General features: G+C 27.3%; 1 protein-coding gene across 2 annotated transcripts in view; it reads right to left on the minus strand.

Annotated features, from left to right (window-relative positions):
* Shaw (potassium voltage-gated channel shaker cognate w) overlaps positions 1–23,166 on the minus strand; it is a 153,242-nt gene that overhangs the window by 23,691 nt on the left and 106,385 nt on the right. For both annotated transcript variants that reach the window (XM_089225605.1, XM_089225606.1), the window contains one exon: positions 1,948–2,142. In XM_089225605.1, the coding sequence (XP_089081731.1) occupies positions 1,948–2,142 (195 nt within the window). The remainder of the gene's footprint in view (positions 1–1,947; positions 2,143–23,166) is intronic.

Raw genomic sequence — 23,166 nt, forward strand, 5'->3', positions numbered from 1 at the left:
TTATTATTTTTAAACAAAATGTGTATTTAATATTAAACGAATAAATATTATTGTGTCATATATTTTATACTATAGACGTAAAAAATTTATAAATCTTTTGTCCAAGTAATACAATTAATATATTAAGTTTAAGAACTTAACACTATATAAATTATACTAATATATGAATTATTGAATTTAAAAGTAATTAAATTATCTCAATTTGATTGTGTACAGTATGAAATATTGTATCCTTGGGGCTTGGATGTATATCAAACAATTTATACAAAAAACAAAACATTGTCCGTTTTCGGAATTAAAAAAAACCGACTAGTCATGTATAACTACTCCACACCATTGTAAGTAAAAGTTGTAAGCAGAATTTTGAAGAATTACTTTTGCCTTATTTGGTTTATAAAAATTATTTCAATCCGTTCATTATTAACAAGATTATATAAATATAATTTGACGTAAGAATTCAAAAGTTATTTATTTTCATTAACAAAATGACAATGTGATAATGCAATTATATCCATACACAAATTGATTAAAACTTATGTTTAGTCAAGGTAATTTTAATTTATAAATTAAATAATATTTAAAAGTTTAGCTCATTTGAAATATTTTTTTGTAAACAATATAGATTTTATATATTAGGTTCATAAGCTTCGTTAATTCTCTAAAACAATTTTCTAAATAGTATGACTGAAATGCTGTATTAATATATAATTATAGATACTTTTGTAGAAGTTATATTATCTGCAATAGTTATTTTTGTTGTATATTTTGAACTTTTAACGAAAACCGAAAATCTGATGCGACAATCTGATTACATAGAAATCATTGAGTAATTATAGACACGTTCAGCGTCTAAACTTATTGCAATCGATCGAAATTCACATATCAGAATAGACAGAATAGTGGCGTCACTTTGTATTATATACATATACATATATATAAACTTTATTAATATGATTTAATATGAATATCTCTAATTATTGTCAAATAAAATATGCCATAATCACATCGGCAGCGAGTTAAGAGTATTTCAATCAAATTCTATTTTGCTAACCAAAAAAATAATTTCTCATCGCCAACCAAATGGGGAAACAGAAGAAACTATACATAATTACTACATTATTTTAGTTAATCTCATTGACGATTTTATTATGCCTTCGTATTTCAGAAAAGGATCTAATAGCTCTTATATTATAAATATTATAATACACTATTATTACACCATCAACCAAAGATCGGCGGATTTGAAGACCATTTCAATTCAATTCGTATCATTTTTAGTAGCTTTAACTTAGTTCAGTGTTGACAGCAATGTGGGTGTATACCCTTTCAGGAAAATATTGAAATAATTTACTATCAAATACTATGTTACATTGACAAAAACGTAAGCTACTTTGGAGGAATGTTGAACTAAAATTGACACTTGTCAATTCTAATTATATAAATAGTAATATGTTTAAAAACATATCAACGAAAACAAAAATATATAAATAGATTGTGATCTCAAACGTAAGAAGCATTTGTTTTATTTAAACGTTAGATATTTATGTAATACTGTTAATATAAATAAGAAATAAGATAATTTAATTTAAGTTATAAAATAAAATATGATTTATATAAAATTATTGTGTTTAAGAATCATTAAGCCTCATTCTGCTATTCTATATGACATAGAATAGTATATAGATATAGACTATATCTGAAAATACTGTTTTGAAATATTAAGCTTAATGAACGAAAAATAATGTTTTAAATTTTATTTTTTATATTTTTAAACGTATTCTTTTAAAGTCAACAAAGTGGCAATATTTACTGTAAATTCTGCATTATTTAATGACGAAAATACAAATAACTAACAGACCACCTGCAGAGAATTATTTCAAGTTGACATGTAAATATATTTATCAATATACATAGTAGCTGTGTTTTAAAATAAATAAAAGTACGTACCTTGGCAGAGTTCGACGAGTACGGTTCGTCAAACATGGACCACAGCTGGGGCTTGAACCGCTGCCACCAAGTGAGTCTACCCTGAAAGAAAGCCTCCTCGAAACCGAATTTCCGGGCCATTTCTTCGTCACTAGGCTTCTCCGTATCCAAGTCTAGCCGGTCCAGAACTGCTAGTGTTTCTTGCGTATCCCTGTGCTATAAACAGAAATTTCAAAAAAAACAATGCATGAGTACAACAAGTCTAATAATTTTAACAATTTAATTGCAGATAACATAACAACATATTATTACTAAAAATATAATTAAAGACTAAAGGAAATTAATCGAACTATAATGTCACCTTAACGAAAAAATATTAGAAAAAACGATCATTTTGGAAACATATGTTTAAAAATGTAATATGTACACATAATAATTATTCGGGGAATAAAATATCGGGGAAGTTATCTGATTTTTACATTAAATTTTAAGTCAAACTATTCAAACACTTCAATAGTTTAAGTTAGGTTGACTTTGTCCGTAAACAATTAACACACATAAACTTCGGCACATTTTGGGCGTACTAGGTTTTACTAAGCTTTAACCCTAATTTCAGTGTTCATCAACGAATCGGTGTCGGTGTTCCTATAGCTGTGTGAATGTGAATTAATTCTACTGTGGTAGTTATATTTGATGAAACTATGTTCTGTTTCATTGAAAGTTACCACTTAATTTGTACCTATTTTAAAGTAATACAACAATCACCCAGTAAACGTTCAATTAAACGACAATTTTGAATGCATTTTCTTTATTGTGTTAAAATGGAACTGATTTTTTTTATTGAACAGCCTGCATTCTCGAAATCCTAGTATCTTCATGTTGTGATAATCCACGTATAGTGGATGAAAAATTGTTTTCGTTTTATTGCGTTTTCATTTTGATTTCATGTAAACTCAACCTGCTAGTCGGATGGAAAGAAAAAACTAAATTGCACCCGTTTTCTCGGTATCCGTTCGGAAACCAAGCATGTCGGTTGCAATGCACCCCAAACCCTCTTTACCATTGGATCACGTGAGCAGAATACTTAAACGGAATACACACGACCCAAAATCGTGGAACAACGTGCAGATTTTGATCCTTGGTCTTGATCGTGCACTCTTTGAAATTAATAACAATTGAGTCAAAGTGTTTTCCAGGGAAATATTTGATTTTTCACCCATTTTATTGCACACCATTTGATAAATAATACACGGTTTATTACATCACACAAAAGCAAAAAAAATTTTATTTGAAAAAACTCTGTAAGCTCGATATATAATGATATTTCATGGACGTAACAACCAATAATACGTTATAAATTATATGTAATGTATGTATACATTAAAAATATGCATGCTTCATGATAGCTTCATGAGTCCTAAACAAATTGATAGTCTACTCCCTAACAAATTTTGTTGCTGTCAAAAATTCTCTAGTGAATCGAATAATTATATTAATTTAGTTTTTTTCACCAACTTTCATTGATGGATGTTGGTTATTTGATTCTTATGTTAAGATAAATAAATACTGATTATAATTAAATTTTAAAATAATATGGAACACTCCAACTGTAATATTAATAGCATGTAAATAATATGATATTTACATGTATATATGAATACACTTATATGCTTGAGATTTTCCAACGTCCAAATTATATAGATCTACATAGAGTGCATCAAATATATTTTAGGAATTATTATTCCGGAGATTGTCTTTTTTTAGGATTATTCCCAGAGATATTTCATGAACATTTTTATTCCAATTATTGTAGTTAACTGATCAATAATATTATTTAATCTTACAAGAAAATTTAATTTTTAATTATATAACCATTTTTATATCCATAATCTTTACGTACATTTATAATTCATAATCATATTCCAAAACTTTTTCGTTAGTCTTGGTTAAAAACTTAAAACTTTACATTCATAAAAACTGTAAGTTTATATTTCAAAACAACGCTATAAAAGATTCATTACCAAAATGAAAAAAAGAGTACACAGCTAAAATATAGAAACTGAATATCAGGCACTCGTTTGAATTCACTAAGTTGTTATTATTATTTTAAATTTAAAGGAAAACTACATATTTGACACATGTATATAAATATTTAGTCAGTATACAATTTCTTATTTACATTTTTAAAAAATTTCAGTATTTTTACCAGTTTGAATTAGATAGATATTATATTTTAATAGCTGGTGAACCGCAGTTCAGTTTTAATTTACAATATTGGACGATTTAGGAAGAAAAAAATGTTCACGAAAGACGGTCAAACAAATAATTAAAATATAATTTATCAAGAGCGAACGAAGAACAAAATTACATATTAAGAAAATGTACACTATCCTGAAGACTATTAACTTAAATCTATACACATTATCTATTTTATATTATATCGGAGATTTAAAAAAAATATCGTTATGAAGTAAAATTATAAGATAAGGTCAAATTATAGTTATTATTATTATTATTATATGGAACAGGTTGGTGACTACTATGGCCATTGGGCATAAATTATTACAATTTACAAAACAATACAATACATTACTTAATACAGATATTAAATTAAATGTATACAATTACAAATTAGTTAATAACAATAGTTAGGTTATATAAGACAAATGAGATAATATAAAATTACATAAAGAAGTAACAATGTATACATAATTTGAAGAAGTATAGTACATGGGGGTATGCGAAGTTAATTGCTATATATTTGACAGCTTTGTTGTTGAAAAGAAATTGACAAAACTTGGTGATATCGGAAGGTTCAGGCTTAGAGACTCAGTAAGGTGATTCGATATTTGTATCATTCCTTTCTCCAAGCTATACACATCACACTCCAAGAGTATGTGTTGAACGGTGAGGACAACCCCACAGCATGTGCACGGGCATGTTAGTTTGACAGCCTTGCGGCTTGTTTGTTTCTCTCAATGTTACAGTGACCAGGGATCCATGTATATTATATGTTTTTGCTGGAAGATTTTGCAGTGAAGTGTGCATTATGGATTTTCCTGGAGATGTCAAAGGGATTGTGTTGATTTTCTAGGCTGGTTAGTGTAGATAGTGAATCGCTCTGTATTGTGAAGTTAATGAAGTCGATTCTAATACTATGTATTAAATGACTTTAAGATACTACAACCTAAGTGTACCTCCTACTGTACGCCGTCTCAAGCGTGGACGTCCACATGACCTTCTACGCTAATTTGTCTATTATTTTGTTTATTCTATCATTTATTAATTCTTAATAAATCTTAATTGTACATACCTATTCTGTATATAATAATATAATTAGTTCTAAGTTTATCAAACGTTGTTTAATTTCTATATTATCAATAATTACTATTCTGTAAATATTTTATGTTAACCTTTTTCAAAACGTCAAAATATTATATTCCTTTAGCCTTAAGTTTAGATGACCAATTTATTGTCAGGAAAACTTTATAAATAAAAAAAAAATAAAAAAAAAAATGACTAAGAATATCTAGAGATTCATCTGTATATATGGAAAATTTTTCTGACAGTATAATTTGGATTTGGATATCTTAGTGGGTGATAGAAATGCCATCCTGATATGGATGCGTCCGTTTATATATATAGGTTTGTGTGAAGGAAGGATTTTCCTTGAATAAGTTCTTAAATGTATTAGAGCTTTTTGATTTCTTAGGGAGAGTGTACAGATCGAAATTGATGTTAATTTTGAATAGCCAAGGTGGACATAGAGGGGTTTCATTTGGTACTATAATTTCAAGATCATATTATTTGTATATATTATTAAGCAGTTGTTTAGGGCGAGGTATTATGTCTGGTCATTCTGGCCGCTAGTTTGGACTTAGTTATTCCCAACATTAGCTAACGAAGAGATACTGACTAATGAAAGGATGCTTTGAGTAGGACTGGAGAGGAAGGCACCGTCGAAGAGTCAAAGCCTGCGTTGTGGACTGGGTCTAATATTTCTAAATTGGCTAGTTTTTCCGTTGAGAAAAGAGAGATGACATAATCGAGTTTAGTGAGGATGAAGGCTTTATGTATTTTCACGAGACTCTGAAACTAGGCTCCCTTTGAGGTATGAGCAATTTTTTTAAATTAAGTTGTGACTAGGAATACCTAGTCAGGATTTTAAGATTTGAGATATGAGGAATCCATGTGGTTTTAGCGTAAAAAATCACTCCTAGGATTTTGAATATTGGTAGGTTTTATTGTTTGGTCTTTGATTTTGGAACGTATGTTTTGAGGTTTCCTCTTTGAATTATTGAATATTAGAGGTTGGTTTTGGATGGGGAAAAGTGGAAGCCAGATGATTTCGACTAGGACATGAGTTTTGTAGTTGCCTTTGAATGGAGTCGGAGTTGGTACTGCGGCAGAAGATGGTGAAGTAATTTGCATATAAAAGAGGTACGCAGAGAGATTTTATTTCTTGGGGATGTGATTTATTTCAATAATAAAAAGAGTGACGGAGATTTTGGAGCCTTGTGGAGCATTGTGGGACACCATTTTCTTGGCAAAATATATCGGAGTGCGTGTTAGAAGTTTTGACTTGAAAAGTTCGACAACTGAGGAAGTTGGTAATGAAGTCGAGCATATTAAATTTCCTTTGGAGATGATTTTATTGAGTCTGTTAAGTATTCAAGGTCTCTATGACGTGTCGTCCGCTTTAGTTATATCGAAGCTTATCATTCCAAGGTTTTATTTTTAATTTTCTGAAGTTTAAATCTCCTTTTTTATTGTTGGTAAGTTATTGAAGCTACTCCTATGGCGATGGAAGCAATTTTAAATTGAAGAAAGAAGATCGAAGTTTTCAAGGAACCATGTTAAACAACGGTTAATTATTTTCTCAAGTAATTTATATAAAAGAAATGGGACGCTAGTTTTCAGCTTAAAATTTATTTATGTTGGGCTTAATGTTATACATAACGTGTCTGTGTCTCCATGAATTAACAAAGGCATTATTTTCTCAGATCATGTTGTAAATAGTTAAGATATAGTTTTTAATATTATTTGGGAGTTTTTTATGACGTATTTCTGGGCTGTTGATATCTTTCATCGAAGTAGTCGCCGAAGGTGATAGTGCTGAAGACAATGGAGTAGGTGAATAAAGGGAGGTGGGGTAGTTAATGGTTATAGACTTATTATTTGTCTGACAAGATAGATATTAGATTATGTAGTAGCTGCATTTATAGTTTTCGTAATTTGTATTAAATTAGTTTTATTTGGAGCTTTGGATGAAATCGGTCCTGTAATGACCAGTGAAAATGACGCTGTTCCCATATTTTTATTGGTGCTCCTTATATAATAAGTTAGGTTAACTAATATAATTATATTACTCTTGTATTTGTGTACAGCGTGGATGTGCTATCGAGAGCTATAAAATGCGCACTGGCGATACGGTAAACATGTGCTACGTGGTAAGTTGTCAGTCACGTACTGTACAAATGTAGCATTAAGATTAAAATTCTAGTGTCTAACATAAAAATAAGTTCACATTTAACCGATTAGTGCTATAAAAATATACTAAAAAGACATTTCCTGTAGCCTATAATATATTAGGCACAGAATGAATTCAATGTTATGTAATGAAATCATAAAAATACTAAAAAATGACCTTTATGATCTCGCTAGCATTTTTGTCAAAGTTTAGATTGCCACTATAATTAATTAAAATAAAACGAAAATATATTCATAATATCACCACTGTTCATCGATGGTTTATTTTTCCACATATTATAATGCATATGCCATATGGCATGTTTCTGGTGTTTCTCTGAATCATGTGAGATTGAGATGTTTCTAACTTCAAACTTCGAACTAGGTCAAACACGATGGATGTGCTATAATATTCAGAATTTATTGCATTTAATAGTCACACTATTCTTACTCTAGCCATAGTCCTGTGAAGCATGAATGTTATATTAAATTATTATATTATCATCTCAACAGCTATGTGCCTAGATTGCCTATCCAATACGCCGTGTAACCTTAATTTTTTTTTTATGAAAACAGTCGATTAGAACCTCATCATCTGACTTTGATAAAATACTGCTAAAAATATAGTAATCTATAATCAAAACATCAGCACTTATAGAGTAAAAATTATTTGTATTGTGTTATAAATAAATAAATAAATATAAATACACGTAATGTGTTTGATAAATTATATACAAATCGTTTATATGTTGTTTAGTTTTCTTTAAAGTTTGATTTTCCACAGTAAAATTTTTTTAGCTGATTTTTGGATTTCTGAATACTTGCTTAAATTTTATGAATTATAATTTTACAATTGTATTATTACTTAGCTGGTATGACATTTTAAGATGTTACGGAAATCAAAATTTTTATGAAGAAAAAAGGCAATATTATTATTCGATATATTAAATTATAAAAGGCTCTCAAAAATGATGCAGACCTCAAAAATTGTCCATAAGCATACAAAAACAAGACATCATTATCAAACCAATATAATATAAAAATACACCACGATTTTTATTTTTTTTGGCATAGGTTTGTTTTTAATTTTATCAGGAATAATTTGTTTTTTTAATGATTAAAATACTATAATGATAATAATGCATACATTATTTTACACCTCATCATTCTGATTTGGCAGAAATACTTTTTCAGGATGAATTATTCACATAACGTTTGACTGTTATATAAATTATTGATCATAAAAATAAACAGATATTGGCAAGACCAACAATATTATTTGAAATTCTTTTTTAATAATACAAACTTTGAAGACGGTCTTACGTTAAAGTGAATAATTAAAAAAGTTTGTGACTCTATTCTTGAGAAGTCGAGTTATTAATGTTTTTGATTAAAAATAAAATCACAATGATGAATATTGTTATTATTTGATGAGAACGATGCTTGACGTAACGAAATAACATAGCTACAACAGTGAATAATAATATGATTGACTGAGGAAAAAGAAATAGAAAATTGAAATCAAAAAAATTAAGCCAAAGTTTTAGTGTTCACTATCGATTGGTAACATATAACATTATGAGGGAAAAAGTAACATCGATGTGGAAAACTACATTCAGGGAAATAAAAATAATATTTAAAAAAAAAATAGGTAGGTAATAATAAACTGAGTAACTTTCATATTATTATCGAATAGAAGACGAAATTGTTATCAACTTTATGTCGGCTGCCTTCTCGAATAAATAAGTAAGTAATAAGTATGTAATATTTTAACTATTATAAAAATACTAAGAATTAACATAGCTATGATAGTTTCTAAAACATATTTTTACTAGAAATGGTATTAGTTGAAGTGATTCTTTCATTTCGTTATATTTTATCAATCATATAGTGTAATTTGTGCTAGAAAAAGATTCGAAATTCGTATATACACGATAGGTACGTATTACACATTATATTATACAATGGATTTACATATTATAATCTTTCGTGACAGATTTTTTTAGTAAAGTAAATCACCAAATCAAAACGCTTCTCTTAATTATCTAAATAGGACCTATCCATAAGGATTCAATGTTTGAACCAAGATCAAATTATAGATCAGTGTAATATTAAAGTGATGTACTGCACATAATGATTTACTGTTCCTAAATCTATTACAATAGACTAATATTTTAATATAATACCAATTCAATAAAATCACACAATCATTAAATTATACAGGGTGATTTACCAAGTATGCTAATCTTTTTTTTTTTTAACAATGAAGTTATTTAAAATATGATTTTTGAATTTTAACTTAACCTCTGGTGATACAAACTTTTGTTTTTCAAATGAGAACCCCAATTTTTTCTGTATTTAGTGGAGAATTTTTCAGAGAATTTTGATGTCTTGAAACCAGAATTTGAACGAGTAGCTTTCTAGTTATTAAAATGTTTGTATTAAGGATTAGAGTTCTTAAAATTAATTTTACAAAAATATAAAATACATGTAAGATTAGATTTAGTATTTATGATACTGATGCTGGGTTGCATAAACGATTTTTATCTTTTATCGATCCGATAAATATGTTGCTATCGGTTTGATAAATATTAAAAAGAATTCTATAACTTTATTGAACTGATAACAGTGTGTTTTAATGATAAAATCGATTGACTTATCACTTTTTTGTAAGTGATTTTGTAATCAATAACCACATAACCACGGTTAACGAACGAACCATTGAACTTAATGGAGTTATTTGTGCAACCGAACACTACTTTGTGGATTCAATAAAGATGTTTATCAAACCGATTCACATCTTATTGAACTGTTTTTATCGACCGTTTATGCCTTGTCCTAAGTGATTCATCATCGCATAGACACAACCGCTGAAGCTATGTGTATGAAATTTGGACAGTTATTTTGTTTCTTGGTGTAGACACCCACTAAGAAAGAATTTTTTTTTAATTCCACCCCTAAAGTAGTTAAAAGGCTTTATATAACATAAAGAAAAAACAATTTTTATTTGATCGGTTTAATGTTTGGAACTATTAAACAGATTTAATAATGTTTTACCATCAGAAAACTACACAATATCTTGCATCTGTAGGATATATTATATATATATTGATAAGTCGCCCTTAATTTTTTTATTGCAAATTTGAGATTTTTTTATAGGAATAATAATAATAACATTAAATATATTTGTGTGTATTATATGGTTTCTATTGATTATACAATTTAGTATGGAAGACTAAGAAGTTAGCAGGTTGTTATTAGGTACCAATTTTAAAAATTGTTTCACCCTGACAAAGCTAAAAATGGTGTAAATATTATGATTGAATATACTTTTGGTCCTGTATTTTAAATGACTGAGTTAGAAATATTTTATGGAGATTAAGAAAGCATAAATCTACGGAAATATATCACGGGAAGTTTTTATCATTATTAGGCAGGTATAAACGACGAATTAACCAAACATTTTGAATCATATAGAGTTGGTATTTTTAATGGGCAACGAAATATATATATAGTAGTAGACACCCACTAAGAAAAGGTTTTTCAAAATTCAACCACTACCTGGGTTAAAAGGAACTCAAATAGTACCTACTTTAGTCAGTGTATTTGGTATAATAAGTAGGTAGTTAAGTAGCTATTGTTACAACTATATCATAAAGATATTAAAGATATGTTGTTTATTATACCTGTTTGTTAAAGTTGAAATAATAATGACCTAACCTAAAATGATAGTTGATATGTCTTGGATATGCCTATATTCAACACTTTTTATTGTGTCATTAGTGATTCTGTATTATACAATTTGTCTTCAAAATATTAAAATATATTCATTTTTTGCCAACTTCTAATTATTACAAAATATGAACAGTAATACACATAAATTAAAGGATATATATAAAAAGATAAACTGATATATCAACCCACAATCTAAACCACTAGGATTAGACACATGAAATTTTTCACAGAATTTTCATCTACATTGTAGGCGAGCACTCAGAAAGTATTTTTCTAAATTCGATCCATAAAGAAGTGATAAGGGGGTTAAATGCTTAATATATACTGGGCACAAATCGCTAGGTCTAAAGACTATTTTTTAATTATTACATGTTGAAACAATTATATGTACACGAATAATTAATATTATAAATGCAATTTCCAAATAATAACGCAAAATAATAAATAGCAGATAGTGTATGTAACTTCCACAGCTAGTTACAACCAAAAGGAGTTAAACACACGCTAATTTTCCAGGGCAACGGCTGGTAATTCAGCTAGTATCTTATGAACCTAAACCATGAACCTTTTATCCTCAGAATATAAAGTTAAATAACTCAAAAACTACTCATTAGAATTATGATTTCAATACATCAAAATTCTTAAAAACAATACCCACTAAATAATTTACAGTAAAAAATTGGAGTTATTATTTGAAAAACAAAAGTTTGGATCGCCACAGGACATTTCTTAAGTGGTACAAAAATCTCAAGAATACAAAAATATTGTCATTGAGTATATTTCAAGATTCCGAAATTCAGTTTAAAATAACTTCATTATTAAAGAAAAAAGGGGGTGAGCATGTTTGGTGAATCACCCTGTATATAATTTTACATATTATATTTTTATCAGTACAAGCAATACATTATGCATTATCAACATAAAATGTACATAATAATTATTCCTTATAATTCATGATAGAATTATAATTTAAAAGTATATATACAAAGAATAATTATGAACTATAAATAAGAAAATATAATCATGGTCATTTTACCTCAGCTAAAGTATTATAAATGCAAGGTTTGGGACTTACTTAGTTTAGGAACACTATAAAACGTTAAAATATGCAATTTTATACTTCCACAAAAAAGTAATTTTTGGCAAAAAATGTAAAAATGAGAACAGAAATTTTTAATTTAAATGCATTTTAAACATTGAATACGAAAAATAAAGGGAAAATACAAAATATACATTAGTTCATATAGTTTATAGATTATAGATTATAACATCATATTAAACTATTAAAGTAAAAAATATGTGAAATATTATTTAGATATACATAGGTAATTGAATAAAAATATTGTTTTCTTCATTAAAAACATGTTTTAGTAATAAAATAAAAAAATTAATATTAAAAAACAACCGTTTTTTACGATAAAACCATATGTTTATTTTTCTACTTAGAAATTGTTGAACTATTTTTAAATATTTTGAATAATTACCCATGAACAAAACCAAAAATGTGAATAAAAAATATATCTTACTTAAAATATCAAAACAATTTTTTTACTCTAAAAGGTACTTGTTTATAACTAATACAACCAATACGGATAACATGCAATGGTTATATTAAGTAAATAACCACTCTCGATTTATAATACAAGTATAAATAGGTTAGGTTATAATATTATAACAATAAACACACGTTTTATTTGCAATATTATAACAAACAAAATCAGCATTCAGTATCTATATAGTGTATATTCATCTATACATTATAATATATATGTATATGTATACACAAATATTTTATATTACTGCCAAAATTGGATTGGAGTGTGTTGTTTACGAGAAAACGGCAATTCCCGAAATAGGTACATATTATATTTACCTTACGGTATTTTTTTCATAACATTCAAAGAATTCACTCGAATTTTAAATAGAAGCTTTGGGATATATTTAAAATATTAGTCTGTCCTTTTCCATTAAAACGAAAAACCCAAAAATGTTCAGCGATACCTTCCTCTATGTATTATATATTTTTATAACAAGTATATATATATATATATATTGTATACAATAATTATTAGTGTTGCGCATTCAGAATAAATTCTATGCGCGTTGATAGTGAAAATAAATTATCTATTTCTTCCAGGCACCATCTATCCTCTGGGGAATGAACATTCAAAATTGCCATATTATTCCGGAATAAGCCTGAAGCTAGTAGATTGAAACATTTTATTTTAAATTTTTTGTTTTTTTTTTTGTAAATTCAATGTAAAACATCATACATATAATATAATTTCTAATGGACATAAATATATATTTCTAGTATTTTTGATATTACTTCAGTATCCAAAAGCCATTATTTTCAAGCCAATATATTCAGTGTTAAAATAATAAAATAAGTGTAATAATATTATAGCATACAATATAATAATGTATACAATTAAGATAATTATAAAATATAATAAATTATAGGATAATTTTTGATTATTAAATTAGAGATTATATACTAGCACACAAACTATTTTCAAAACATATATTTTTTAGTTGTCAACAGTGCTTATTAAAAAAAAATGTACTGTCTGAGCAACGTCAAAGAAAAAAGTAACGTTAAACATAAATTAAAAATCAGGTCAACTGAAATATCTTAAAAATAAATATTTTATTTATCCTTTTTGAGCATAATTTATGAAACAAAGAACGCATAATGATTAAACAAAAAAAAAATGTAATTATACTAAACCATTTTTATTGTATATAGGTATTTCAGGTATTTGTCATTTTTTCTGCCTTTTTTGCCATTTGTTATTATTTCGAAAAGAACTAGGTTATTAAAACATATCTATACTATCATATTAAGGTTATAATTTATCTTTTTTATAAGAAGGGTTATATACAAATTTTAAAAATTTTAAAAATTTTAAAAATATCTATCTAATTTGTAAATACTTTTGTATTGTAAAGCGTATGTGTTCAAATAATTAGAAATGAAAATTTATTAGTTACTTATATGGAATACAAATAATATTTGGCTTTGAACAAATATAATTTATATCAAATGGTTCTTCACAAATGTCCAAAAATGTTAAAATTATACAAAATATAAAATTGAATAGTCATTAATTAAATAAAATGATTTTTCAATTACATTTTAATTGAAAAGAAAAACTTTTGAGTGAGCAGTACTTTATTATATAATTAATTCAAATCACATCGTTGACATAATTTAACTCTTTGCTATGGTCATAAAATATGAAATTTATAAATATAAATAAATTCTTTCATATTTGTTTATAAATCCAAAGCATTATAAAGGCCCAAAGTGAGTTTAGTTTTTTATAATCGTGTTTTATTAATTATATTTTCTTTGTTCAGTAGGTACCTATATTATGATTTATTTTTAATTGAACATTTTTAAATTAAGATTTTAAATTGTTTTTTTTTTTTATTTATTTATAATTATAATTTATGTAGTTACTTAAAAAATTAAACAGTTGAAATGATGAAAAAAAAATAAAAATAAAAAAGCGGGTTACTCATGGATGTCACTCTGCTGCTGTACAGTAGGTTACAAGTGGGTTACTATAATGGGTGGAATTAAATATGAGTCCAATAATATCATATCATTGTATACAAAAAACGATTCTGAGCAGAGACGGTTTATCTGTCTAGAATATATTATAGATTATTATTACTTATTATCAATATTTATTAAAATATTTGACTTTCCGGTGGAATTTTCTTTTTTTGTCATTTAATTAATTTCAAATACTTATAAAAATGAAATTCAAATTTCTGGGGGACATTATTTTTTTTGATAAAAATTGAAATACTTGTAAGGAATCTTGTATTAAATTTTCAAATCTTAGATTTAAAAAGAAAATTTTTATGAATTTATTTTATTTTTCAACTTCTATTGTAACAATATGTTAGGATCTTTATATTAAATTTTCTAGCTTTTCTACCTAATAAATAAATTTTTATCGATATTAATTTTTAAAAAACTAATAATGAACGAAAATTGCATATGCATAAATAGTTCAACTTTAGTCGACCACCCAAAGCAGGCTCGTATACAGGGAGAGATTTAGGGGCAACCCCTCCCCCCCGAAATTTTTAAAATAGTTATATATTCATAATATTTTATCGCAATCTTGTCGGAAGACAGACTTAAAATATTTTAAACCCCCCCGAAAATTGATCCTGGATACGTGCATGCCCCAAAGTACCAACTAGGCTATTCACTTTATGATCGAACGAGGTACTGAAGTCGAAAATCGAAGCTTTTTTACTGCCCCAAAACGTGATGACAGACACAAAAAATAAAAAAAAAAACACATCATGGTAAAATCAATACATTCCTCGCTCAGCTCAGACTCATTACAATATATACATTAAAATATATACCAACTCAACAATAAATATTGAAATTATTAGTAATGGTCACATATTACAAAAGTATATGTTAATTTCAATTGTAATACTGTTAATCTACACGCATGTCTATATTAATGCAAACATGAGCTTAATTTTATTTTTTGTAACTTATTATCAGTTCAGATAACAAATAAACATCTATAGGTATACCATAATGACCTTTTTTAAATAAAATAAGAGCTATTGTAAATGTCATCTCATTTGTAAATGTTTATGTAATTTATGGCCCTGGGATATTTCATACAAAATTTTTAAATTTCGGCACCAGCATTGTATACATGTACGTCATACAAAATTTGATCTAAATATTTTTTTATTTATACATATTAACATTTATTTTGTTGTTTGTGATTAACAATAAACAAAAAAAAAATCATTTCGTACGTTTTGAATTACATTTTGACAAAAATGTCGTGAAGTTATGAAAAAAAAAATACTGAACATATATTAAGTAGAATAGAAACTATAGAATTGGGAAAATTTCTTTAGTTAATAGTTGTATATTTTCAGGAAATTTAAAGTTCAATACGAGCATTTTCTAATTAGGAAAAAAAAAATTTTAGATAGCTTAGTGAATATAATATCGTGAACGGCCAACAAGCTTTATTATTGAATTAATGTTAAGAGAATGTCAATATGTGGTTTGTTTACTCTGTTTGACCTACTCACAGTATAGATAAAAAACATTAACGTAGAATCATATTTTTAATGTCTTTGTGTAATCTTAGAGTAAAATAACTCATTGCAAAAACAACGGAAAATAATATTTTTGAAGGTTTGACATCGATATGTCTAATTTTATTTTTTATTTTTAAATTCAAATGCAATTTAAAATCATAATATTATATAGAACCGACATGCCGAACCCTCAAAAATATCATCCTTTATATTTTTGTAATAATTGATTTTATTCAAAGATTACTCAAAAATTATAAAAAATTATTTTAGGCAAAAGAGTTTTATCTATGTTGCGCAATAAAACAAATATTGCGCTGATATCCTCTTAAGTTTCTGTCGATTTATTTATTGTTTTGATATTTTCGTAGATGTGATAAGGATAACTGTACACTGAACACAAGTGGCGATAAAATACTCACTGGCTACTACTTGTATTATATTAGTGAACAAAATATTATCTACAAAGTAGATAATTACATAATATCCCAAAATTTTTTTTTTCCGACTGGAATAAACAGAATATTTCAAGACGCAATTTACATGAGATTAAAAAATATCATGGTCAGAATTTACGTAGTAAAATATAACGGTGACCTTGGTTTAGGGATGCAATTTAGGAAATTTATAAATAAAGATGAATCTTTTTTATCCACATGATCTCTGTTCTCTGTCCTAAAAATGCATATATTATTATATATACACTCATAATATTTCGTCCATTCGTAATACTGCGTAATACTTATTACTATTCTGTATATGTTCATAGTTACAATAGATATACGTGGGTTTCATGTAGTTTTATTATTTTTATATACATATACGGGACAGTTAATATTATTTCATCTGGGCCATTTCACAGTTCAGACAGCCATACTAATTCGCGTTGGACACTTGAGAAGTTCACCCGTTGGAAAAACAAGGCTTCACGGGAAACGAGGCGTGTGGATTTTCGATCCGAGGAAAAGTTGTGATTCACATCGTGTGGGTAGAGTATCAATTCCCAAAATACTGCAGTGAATGTGGAGACAGTATTTCAGGGTTCGAGTGGAGCCAGTTCAAGTGAAAATGAAAGTTGACTGACTACAAGCCGATCGCAGCAGTGAAATAACATCGATTAGGAGGGTGCTTTATACAATAATTCCACATTCATTTTTTTTTGACACGATACCAGCTCGATCCTCATCTCATACGTCGTTTCATTATTAAGCACAGTCACTTTACAGCCGTCTGTTGAAAAAAATGTACGCCAATCATTGCAACTGTCTATATTGATAATATTAATTTCTACAAATCTTTCAACGCTATCATTAATGATAATAATAATAAAATATTCGCGGTAAATTTATTCATTTTTAGTTTTCCTCCATTATTACTACTACAAGTAATAAAATATGATTTGTATTCATTTAAAGTAGTAAAACATTATTGTACCTCGTATCTTAAAGTGTTAAAAAAAAGTCTCATTATTAAAAGTAGTTGTGTAAAGAATTCTGAAATTATATATTTTTTAAGTAGTTTTAGAACTTTAAACAAAATATTATATTCATTCCCATTATAACGGCCTCACTGGAAAACGTATAAATCTTTTTTTTCCAGATTACTTGAATAAAAATAACAAAATTGTATACAATACAATCGACGAAACGGCAGTTTCGTTGACATTTATTTTAAACAAAAGATTTGAATTATTGTCGACTTTTTTCCATCTAATGGTCATAAAGAATAATAGCTTAAACATTTTTTACTTATTAATTTCCTCAATAGCTATTGTCATTTCCATACTTTGATAATCTTAAACCGTATTATATATAATATATACTTTGAAATTAACTATTATTTTCATAAGAGTACATTTATTTGTAATATTCAATAAATATAATATTCAGAAGTCTATTTTTCCATTTAAATAATTTCATAAAATATAATTGTATACTAATTAAGGAATTCTATTGCATTAGTTAGCGGATTCGGAAAGTATAAATATTCATGTTTGTCTTAAACAAAGTATCCGTGGTTTATTTATATACATATAATATAATATTTTGGATCATCAATTTCCAGTAGATTTTTTTTTTTTGTTAATTAGCATTATTCGTGCAATATTTTTTTTTTTTAGTATGAAAAAGCACGTTTCATAAGTAAATAAATAATTTTATTACAAAAAATAATAGTGGTTAATTTTCACAAATTATGACACAATAGTCAGCGTGAATGTCTGTCGTTTTGTAATTCGTTTTTGGTCTAAAATATTACGGTTAATAAAAACAGTTCAACGGAAAAATAATATGACAATTATTAAGGTAGATAATCCCTTACGGGTTTGGTAGTATAATCTGGTAACAGAACAGCATGTTTTAAATGTAACAGATTTCATAGATATTAGGTAGGTAAAATGACCATAAATTACTGGAGTTTTCTGATCGTCGATCGTTTGAGATGGTTATCGATTGATATGTCGCCTATAATAATATGGCGATATTATATAGCTATATCTGTGTTTGAAAAATATTATTATAATAAATAGTAGCTGCCAACGACAAGCTGCGGTAATATATCGAACTTTATCAAAAGGATAAGTCGTATCCAATAACGCGTAATATTATAATACAATGCTACGTAAATCTTGAAAATGAATAATATTTTGATTTTACTTTGATTCAAATTTTGTACTGCCTGGATATTTCCGAAATTTCAATGTTATCATGTTTACGTATAATCGCATATATTTCCAATAATATATTTAAATTATTATGGTTTGTTGCAACTTATCGATAATTCAGGTCGTCTATGTCGTTCTAAAGTGTGTGAAATGTTTTCTATTTTTGTTTTTTACAGTACACATATCCAATGGCAACAGAAATAACAAACTCTGTTCGACGTTATGTATTATATATAGGTTCTACACAAACGGGGCCGCTCTGATTACGGTTCATATCGATCCTTATAATATATTATTATCTTTATTGCAAACTTGTACATTTTAAACGTCTGTCCAAATACGTTAAACTAATGTAAAATTCCTCTTTTTATATTGATTACATTCTGGTTGATCGCAAAAAGGTTTTATTAACAAATTACCAATCTTTATTGGTTTATTTCCCAATTGCTACTTTCTACGACCCACTATGAATGATAATAAAAAAACAAAGCAAATAAATGCATTGAAATAATCTTAAAGAATTGTTATACTTTCTGCTAAAATAAATTCCAAAAAAATCTTTCAGTTCAATCTAATCAGTATTTTTTATTTTCATCGTAATAATCGATAAAAAAAAAGATACAGAATCTGGAATGCTATATTATTATAGTTGTTGTATATCCTCTCATCATTAATTAGATAACTGTAATAGATATATTATATTAAATGACGCTGAGTAGAACTTTTGAGTAATGTAATTTTATTAGTAACTAATAAACTAATACTAATATTGTTGATTATTATATATTCACTGCGTTTAACATATTTAAGTAGATTATAAGGGGAATAAGGAAAATAATAGATATGGTTTAGTGTGACTTATAAAAAAATTAAATATACAAACAATAAAATAAATACACAATACCCGAATTAAACAAACTTGTATTTATATCGTTTCGTGTTTTCTTACATACATTTTATCATAAACGTCTTAATAACAATACATATCCTGTAAAAATTAGGTACCGATTGTATGCCATATTGCCATTGATATTGTAAACTAGGAATACAAATTAAATTCAGTTTTCTCGTAAAATATTGTGAAAAAAAATAATGATAATAATAGGTTTTTAAAACAGTGACATCTTCATTCTATTCAGAATTAAAAAATATATATTTATATCTATCAACTAACATTATAAAAAATTTAACCTTTTTAAAATTTAACTCACAAAAAATAATACATTTTGGTTTATTATAAGGTTATAGTTATCGGTTACTTAAATAAAATATTATTTATAATTGACTGTGTTAAAAATATTCAATAGAGATTAAGATGCGATAAATAAATTGGAATTATCAGGAAACAGTTTATTTTAGCATATTACAATGGTCAGATATAATTAAAAAACAATATACCACGAATACATCAGTCATTAATATATTTAAAAAATGGTCAGCGGCATGATACACATAACTTTTTTATTGAAGCCATAATAACAAGTACAAATAAAATGTGAAATGTTATGATTAAAGTGGTGTTAAAAAACAAAGTTAAAGTTAAATTTATTTTTCATGATTTGAACATCACTACGCTGGGTATTAAATAACGAATTTAATACAAAGTTTGAATTATATAAGTGGAGGCATTTTTTAAAGGAAACGAAATTCATTGGGGACAGCTATCTTCTGTCTGTTTCTCTCTCTCTGTATATCTGTATATACATTATACATATATGTATATAGTAAAAAAGTGTCTGTATATCCGATCACGATGAAACTTTAGGAAGTTGTGAGTACACTCTCTTGAAGGTTTTTAACATACAATAATTTTGGCGTATTTCTCTAAATTGCAGTGTTATTCTAAAACCTAAATATATCAATATAACGTTGTATTATAATTTGTAATTGATCATTTTTTTTCGGGTCGAAGGCAGTTTATATTTCTGTATCAAAAACAACCAGATGGTACATTGTATTGAATTGAATAAATTATGTAAACTAAAAAAAAAAAAAATTAAAAAAAAAAAAAAAAAAAAAACTTGATTTAAATATGAAACCTTAGAGATAACAATTTTACTCTTACAAACCTAACCTAACCTATCGTAAGTAGATCGTCTACCTGATACTATACTGGTTTTATAATCACGAGTTAGTCGCACTGATAACGTTGGGTGGGATGGATTTAATATAATATTTTAAATTAATGTGTCTTGACTGACTTACTGACTAATCATCATATACCTTGACCATTTATAGCTTATGAGGCTTGCAATTTTCACGGTACCTTCTTACTATCATAGTATGTAAATGTACACTAAGAAAGCATTTTCCAAAATTTTCATTTTAAAGTGATGTTCGCACAAGTATTTTGAACTTCAGTATGGTTTTGAACACCGCCATTATACCTAATATCAAATAACAATTTGAACAAAGTTTGAATCATATAAAGTTGGTATTTTTAATGCGTAACGAAGTGGGCGGGGTCAACTAGTATACATTATTTTTCTTCCTAACCCATATCCTACTATGGCTATAGGTTATTAACAAAATGCAAAACAATTTTGAAAATAATTTAGTTTTATTCTTCGTTAATTTTTTAGATATAATATTTATATTTGTGTTTAAAATATATTTTGTTTCTGCATCTGAAAGCTTTTACCCCACCACCAAAGATTGAATGAGTTACGAATCTACTCTTTAATATTTTATGAGAATGAGTGATAAGTAATGGTGACTCGTTATTTATTATTTACTGTGGATTGTGGGGTATAGGGTGGTTTTTTTGGCTTTTGAAAATGAATTTTGACTGGGTTAACCCTTGCCGTTTTCCAGCAGTCATCTTCTTGGCTTTTTATGCAATATGTTATGATTGTGAGAGGAAAAACATGCACAAAAACAATAGGCTATCTCAAAGGGATATTATATTATATTATGTATCATATTTTGTCATATGAAGAAAGTTGTAGCTATACTATATTTTTTCGTAACACACGATCAAACAGCACGGAGAAGTAGAAATAAGAGCTGGAGCTGGTGACACTAAAGTGAATTATCCCTAACCGCGCCCGTGGCACATGTATACCTACACCGTCAACGCAATACATCACTGTGATATCTCACGTGTCTGCCAAAAGTGTACCTACTCAGATAGTGATATATATATATATATATTACGGGTACCTACACGTTCTTATATCTTGGAGTTTAGAACAGGAGCAATAAATATCGGTCTTGTATGTAGGATACATCGACGACGACTGTAGTATAATAATAAAGTATGCAATAGATACAGCGGTAGACTCGATCGGGTGCTACAATACAGTTCTTTTATTTAATAATAATAATTTATGTTTGTATATACACAGTAGTGATGAGCAGATATACAAATTTACAAAAAATATTTGTTATATATGTGCTAATTAGTTATTGTCCCTATAATACTAAGACTGATGTATTAAAAAACTGACATTCTATTAAAAACTTAACTAACGTAATCATACCAGATATTTTACTTGTTTTATTTAAAATCAGTTGATGTTTCTGGCTAAATACCGTACTGGTATTATTAAAATTCTTGGTGTCATAACTCATAAGTTATTGTCAGTAAAATACACTTCATACTAACAAATTTACAAACTTTGGAACTTGGAAACCACGATAACAATATATTAAAATCAACTAAAGCAAGGCAGGTTTCACATTCTGGTCTTTCGTGTAGTAGACATAAAAGCTAAAAGCTGCAAAAACCACCTAATCAATATTAGTATATAATAGCTATACTATCATAAGAAATATCTCATGATGATAAACAAAGTAAGAGTAAAGAAATTTAATAGGCTCATTAATTTTTTCTTGACATATCATACTATTTATTTTAATAATAAATCGATAACTTATATGCAGATACTGATATAACACTTTGTACCAGCTTATCGTCTCAAATCATAGTTTGACCCACAATTTGCGTGAAACTCCATCGGTGAAATTTTGTATTTTAGCTTCAAATTCTGTTGTCATATAGGTAATCGTATATGTGTTTCATGACGCTACGATCAGCTCTATCAGCATGTAGGTACTGTAAACCCTTTTATAATTCTGCGCATACTTTACCAATTTTTCAGCACCTGTACGCAAGTACGATATTCGGGAAAAACATCGATTTTAGAAAGATGATAAAGCCTCTGAATGGAGTTTCGGTTTTCCAACAATGCAACTGTAACACACACACACATGAACGCACGCACACACAAATATTGGTCGACCACGCTGCAACAGTGGCCGGAAACAGCGTC

This window comes from Diuraphis noxia, unplaced genomic scaffold (genome assembly GCF_037042655.1).
Source record: "Diuraphis noxia isolate RWA-SAM2 unplaced genomic scaffold, SU_Dnox_SAM2 contig0004, whole genome shotgun sequence".
Classification (NCBI taxonomy): Eukaryota; Metazoa; Arthropoda; class Insecta; order Hemiptera; family Aphididae; genus Diuraphis; species Diuraphis noxia.